This window comes from Calidris pugnax, unplaced genomic scaffold, assembly GCF_001431845.1.
Source record: "Calidris pugnax isolate Ruff unplaced genomic scaffold, ASM143184v1 scaffold17, whole genome shotgun sequence".
Classification (NCBI taxonomy): Eukaryota; Metazoa; Chordata; class Aves; order Charadriiformes; family Scolopacidae; genus Calidris; species Calidris pugnax.
In genome coordinates, this window is record NW_015090794.1 from 3,813,109 (window position 1) to 3,819,243 (window position 6,135).

The 6,135-nt window shown below is 58.6% G+C and overlaps 1 protein-coding gene across 1 annotated transcript in view; it reads left to right on the forward strand.

The window, feature by feature from the left end:
* Positions 1–953: 953 nt before the first annotated feature.
* The window catches only part of CACNG3 (calcium channel, voltage-dependent, gamma subunit 3), a 10,563-nt gene continuing 5,381 nt past the window's right edge, over positions 954–6,135 (forward strand). Inside the window, exons 1-2 of the mRNA XM_014936186.1 lie at positions 954–1,038; positions 5,944–6,027. Of these exons, the coding sequence (XP_014791672.1) occupies positions 954–1,038; positions 5,944–6,027 (169 nt within the window). The remainder of the gene's footprint in view (positions 1,039–5,943; positions 6,028–6,135) is intronic.

Genomic DNA, 6,135 nt, shown 5'->3' on the forward strand with positions numbered 1-6,135 from the left:
GCTCCTCTGCACAGACCAGTTTGGCGATCAGTGTGGAAGGTGGTGTTCACTGAGACTGGTGCAGAGGGTGGATGGATGCTGCTCTGCTGCTGGCCAAGGGTTTGTGGCAGCTTTGAAGGACAAGGAGAGAGGTGGCACCTAACTGATGGCAGAGCTTGGGTTGCTTATGCTGGCCCTGCCATGGCAGGGTGCTCCTGGGCACCCACCAAGGCAACAGGGCCAGGGAGAGGCTTCCTGCAGGGCTTGGAAGGCTTGGCTGCTGGCTGGGCTCCTCTGCACAGACCAGTTTGGCGATCAGTGTGGAAGGTGCTGGGGCTGTGTCTGCAGCCACGGGAGGGTTTGGGAGCTGCTCGGTGCTCAGCTACGTGGCAGAGGTTTTAATCCAGCCTGGATAGGGAGCACGGTGCTGCTCTGCACAGCCAAGTGTTTGAAGGACACGCTCATTCTGGTTGGCCCTGTGCCACCATGAGCACCTTCTCCACGGAAGGAGGGCATGGCTGATCCCCAGCTCCCTGCATCCCACCAGCTCGGTCAGTCTCACCCGATGTGAGATGTTACTGCTGTGTTGCCTGACTTATCAGACTTCACCATACTGGCCCGGGGGAGGCTGTGCCTCCCCTCCCTGGGCACGGCAGCAGCATTTCCCACTGCCGGTGTGTCTGTGCCATTGCCCCCGGAGCCCCCTGCCCCTGGAAGCTGCCTTGGCCAGGGGAGAGCACTGAGGCGGCAGCGGGTTGTGCGGCCGCGGATGCTCCTCTGGGGAAGAGGGAGGAAAGTGAAATAGAGGGGCCATGAGACGTGACAAAGGATTATCTTGCAGGCTTTGTGGCTGGCACTCATCCAGCTGCTTCCAGCCGCTGTTTCCCTGGCTCTTTGCAGGGGCCTGAGCACCATCCCTGCCTGTTTGAGCATCTGGGGGACCCCAGAGTGTGTGCTCGTGTGGGGTGGCCGAGATGGGTGACAGCTGTGCGTGCTGGATGGGGCCCGTGTGTTCTGGAGGAGAGGACGAGCAGGTCTGGTTCCTCAGTACAGGAGAAGGTGAAGGGAGAAGCTGTCCCGTGCTGGGGTGGGCGAGGGGAGGCAATGCCGGCTGGCACAGCTCTGCTTCCCAGCTCTGGAGTGGGGCTGGGTGAGTCGGGCTCCAGGCAGGGAAGTGCAGTGATAAGCTAAGTTGGCTAATCAGGATTCACACTAATAGGGAGAGAAAATTACCCAGCTCTACCACAGAGACAGCTGAGCGGGGAATGAATAACCGCAGCAGCACGCTGCCTTTGCTGGCGTGCTCCCGGCCGGCAGATGAATTAAACCCAAGGTGGTGTGACTCATGCACGCAGCGCGGGGTTGGTTGTGTTGCAGGCATGGCCATCACCTGGGGAAATTACTCGCAAGCGGGCTGGGATGTGCCGAAAGCAGCAGCCTGGTGTGCTCCTGGCTGGTGGGAGCTCTGCCCTTCCTCCTGCACAGAGAAGACCCTGACTCCTGGTGATGTGGGGGGAGGCAGCATGGGGGGGTGCTGGCAGGGGGGGCCAGCCTGTCCGAGCAGCACGAGCCACTCTGGGTGCCGTGGCCAGGACAAGGGCTCCCAGCTGGGTGCTGGCGGAGGGGCACAGCGCTGCCCAGGCGAGGCGTTAGCAGGAGCTGAGGCTTTGAGTGTCCTGAACAAGCAGCTGAGCCTGTACCCGAGCCAGGCCAGCATCCCAGTGAGTCCTGCACCTGGCCAGTCCTGCCCAGTTCATCTCTGCATGCAGCCAGCACTGGTGCAGGGCAGGGCTCGAGCCCCAGGAGCTGGGGGCATCTTGTGCTTGAGCTCCCAGCCACGGCCTCAGTTCTGGCAGGGGGTCAGAGACAGCCGGGGAGCGGGTGATTCAGCAACGCCTCTGCCTCCAGTCCTTGCTAAGGAAAGGGCAGGGGAAGGAGGCTCCGGAGCTGGAGGACGGGGATGAAACCCGCTTCCTTTATGCCTGTGATGTTGTAACGCTGCCATTACCAGGGCCCAGCTATAAACCCAGGAGAGGAAAGCCTGGAGTTGCATCTGCCATCTCTGGGGGACGGGGACCCTGTGGCTCAGGATGTGCTGTGTGGGGCATGAGTGTGTGCAGCCCGGCTGCTCGGGGGGGCTGAGCCCCCAGCCAGGGCCAGGAGCAGCCTCCCCATCCTTCCCCAGAGCCTTTTCCAGCCGTACGTCCCCAGGGCAGCCCTTCACCCTCAGGGAGCATTTTGGGGGGTCGGGGAGGACGGGACCAGGGACTTCTTGTGATTTAAGTCTTGTTGTGGTATTTGTTTGGAGGGTGGGAAGTTGTGTGTCAGGTGACTCAGCGGTTGCCATGGTGATGAGCATCGGTTAATGAACAGAGGGAGTAAAGGAGCCAAAATAAATGTCAGAGCGTGAAAGAGATGCGATGGAGCTGGGCAGGCAGCGGGGCTGCCCCCAACATCTGCCCCCTCCCAGTGAGGGGGGCCATGGTGCTGCCCTGCCTGTCCCTGAATGGGCTGTGGCCCCCTTTGCCTTGGGGAGGGGGGGCAGATGTTGGGGGGATGCAAGGTGCAGGGTGAGCCACAGTGTCAGAGAAATCAGCAAACCTTAGTTATGCTGCTGTGCTTTATCCCTCCTGCCGCTCACCGGGGCTGCTCTGTGGTCCCCCCGCAGCAGGAGGGAGTTGGTGTTGGGTCCTGCTAAAACTCTACCCCTGCCCTGAGAAAGTCACTTAATTATTTTGTTTTAAATTTATTTATTTTTTTCCATCCCATCTCTATTGCAAGGGAGGCGTTGGGGTGGGACAGGCAGGGCTGAGGGAAGAAGAGAGGTTACAAATCCCAGTGTCTGCATCTGAACAGGACATCCCCTCCACTACCCTCCAATTCCAAGTCTTGCTGATGTCCCTCACGGTCACAGATTTACCTTAGACATGGTGTATGGCAGAAAGGAGGCCCCTGGGAGTCCTGGTTCATCCAGCCATTGCTCAAGGCAGGGGGTGCCCACCCCCCCCAGCCCAGCGCTGGGTTCTGGTAGGGGCTCAGCGGCACAGGGAGCCTCGAAGAACTTCAAAGAGATCAATTAGTATTTGAGAAATTAGTATTCCTGTTTGCATGCTGTGCTGATGGGCTGTCTCAGACTCTCAACTCCTTTCCCACATGGCACTGAGGGAAAGTTTCCCTCGTTAATCAGATGATGAACACTGGCTCTGCGCCCCTGCCCAGGAGGTTGCTGCGGAGGGAGATGTCCCTGCACTGCCCAGGAGCCAGTGCCTCTGCAGAAGCTCTTGCAAAGTCCTACACGCTGCATGGGCATCCCGGGCTGGCAGCAGCTTTCCAGCCATTAAAAATCAGAGAGGGCAGATCTGTCCCATCAGCAGCTCTGGGGTGCGTGGGACAGAGACCTGCTGGTGGGTACCAGGAGAAGGTCAGAGAAGGTGGGTGGAAACCTGAAAGCTGAGAAGAGGAGGAGGAGGAGAAGGGGGCTGTGCTGTGCAGCTGCCACCCTCCCCATGCCCAGTGCCTCCTCAGCCCCGTCCATGGCACCCATTCTTAGCTTCCCCTTCGTCTGCAGTTCCCAAAGCAACGGGAGCAGGCGGTTCTCCCTCGGATGCCGTGTCTCCCGCTCGGATGACAGCTTGCCACCTCCAGAGCTACATCTCCAGGCTTTAATTGATGCCTGTCACGATGCTCGGCTCCCCCGAGCCCATAGCTGGAGTGCAGGCTGGCAGCGTGCAGCTGTGTGGGACACCATGCGGGTTGGCTTTTCTTGCCTTGAGCCCTGGCTCCTGGTGGCATGTCCTTTCTGGTCCCAGGGAGGCACTGCAGGAGTTACTCCCACCTTGCCCAGCCCATTGCCACTCCAGAGCAGTCATGCTCTGCCTCAGTTTCCCCATTTATAACACCAAGGGTGGCATTTGTCAGCACTGCAGAGGAAGCATCATGGATATGCTTACATCTCCAAGTTTGCCTTGGAGAAGACAGCTCTGAATCCTGCAGACAGAAGTGGCTGCTGCTGCCTCAGGTCCTGAGGAGCCGTGTCCCCATCCAGCACCGTGGCACGAGCGGAGCTCTGAGCCATCCCCAGCAGATATTGAGTGCGGTGCTTGGTGTCTTGGCAAGCTCCTCCAAAGTGCCACCTCCAAAGTGTAGCTGAGTCCCCAGAACATCACCTGCCTGAGCTTGACTCGTCCTTGGCTTTTTCCTCTCATGGTACAATTGTGTGGCTTTGGCAGGGGAAAGAGCCGAGCCTGAAAGCGCAGCGAGGAGCAAGCCAAAGCAAACAGGCAAGCATTTAAAGGCAAAATGCATTTGTTTTCTTCAGAGACTGGAGGGGGGAAAAAAAAAAGCCACAGAAAAAGAGCCTTTTTTTCCCCCAAATGCTAAGTGGGAGGCCAGCAGATGCCAGAGCATCTGCCTCCTTCCCCAGGCCTTCCAGGTGGCGTTGCCAGTGCCCACTCTGGTGGGGATGCTCTCGCCCCCGCTCCCAAGTCATGCCATGAGGACCTGGGATGGGGAAGGCAACGTGCCAAGCTCCCAGTGGGATTGGGGCTCCTGGTGGGACTGTGCCATGGGGTGGGTGCTGCTCCTGCCCATGCCAAGCTCAGCTGAGATGCTCACCTGTGGCACTGGGTGCTTATCCATGGGAGTGTGTGTGTGCTGTGGGGGCTGCATGAAAGCAGTCTGGAAATGGGTATGGACAGGCCGTCTCGGTGGCTCTCTGCCTCCTCTGGCCCCTGCCCCAGCTGCCTGTGTCCCAGGCACAAAGGAGGGCTGAGACATGGCAGGAAGGGGTATGCAGCCTAAAAACTTTTTGTAGTCATTTCAATGAACTCATCTGTGCATCCAAAAAAAAAAAAAGCGGCATTTTGGAAGCTAAGCAGTGGCCCAGATGTTAATGTTACTTTATCAAATGTGCTGAGGATCCTCATCTGTGTGGCAGCCTGTGCCCTGCGTTTGTGGCAGTAAATCAAAGCTTTCACACAGCCGAGGGGCTGGGGCAGAGGAGCCAAACTGGGAGGACCAGGCTGCTCTCTGTGCTGTGCAGCCTCTCTGACCCCGGTGCCACTGTCATCTCCCCCAGCAGGGATGTGAAAGCAGGTCACCTCAGCATCCCAGGGGTGCAGCCACGGGGCACTTCCCCCTGTGCATATGAATGAGGTGTTGCTTGACCCTGAAGGCCAGGAGGTTTATTTACCGCTGCATCGATTCTGTCAAAGCCGATGGAGGGGTTTGCCTGGGTGGGGGGGTGCTGGGAGCCAGCAAGTGCCTGCCCTGCTTTGCCTCCCCATCACTGGAGAAAACGGGGACCGGACAAGCCTTGCCGTGTCCATGGGTGCACCCAAGGAGGGAGGGAAGCTCAGCAGAGGCAGTGCTGAGCTCCTGGCACGTCCTTGCACCTCTTTTCAGTGGTTCCCAGTGAGAGGACAAGGGGCAACGGGCACAAGTTGGAACATAAGAGGTTCCACTCAAATATGAGAAAAAACTTCTTCACAGTAAGGGTGACGGAGCCCTGGAACAGGCTGCCCAGGGAGGGTGTGGAGTCCCCTTCTCTGGAGATTTTCAAGACCCGCCTGGATGCCATCCTGAGTAATATGCTCTGACAAGCTCTAGGCAATCCTGCTTCAGCAGGGGAGTTGGACTAGATGATCTCTATCGTCCCTTCCAACTCTAAAAAAAATTCAGTGAAAATTCAGTGAAATTGCACAGCCCGTGGTTGCTGAGGAGCTTTGCGGGGAGCAAGGCAGCTCTGGGCATCTCCTCCCAGCTCGGCAGCAATGTTAATGGCAGGGCTTAGTTGGAGATCTAGAGGGAACCAGCAGTACTGGGAGGATACGGGAGCACTCGGGGAGCAAACCATCCCTGGGGGCCAAGGGCAGCATCTGGGGTCAGTGACAGCCCCAGGCTGAGCGGTGAGGGGTGCTGCCGGCACAGAGGGGTTTGAAGGTTTCCCACCTTGTGTCTCCCCAGGAACCTTCCGAGGAGTGTGCAAGAAAATCGACCACTTCCCCGAGGATGCGGATTACGAGCAAGACACGGCTGAGTATCTCCTCCGTGAGTCTGCTTTCTGGTGCACCTCAGAGCCGCGCGTGCTCCTGGGGGACCCCCTGGCCACCCCTACTCTGCTGGCACCCCCTTCCCCATCCCACAGCACCAAGAGCT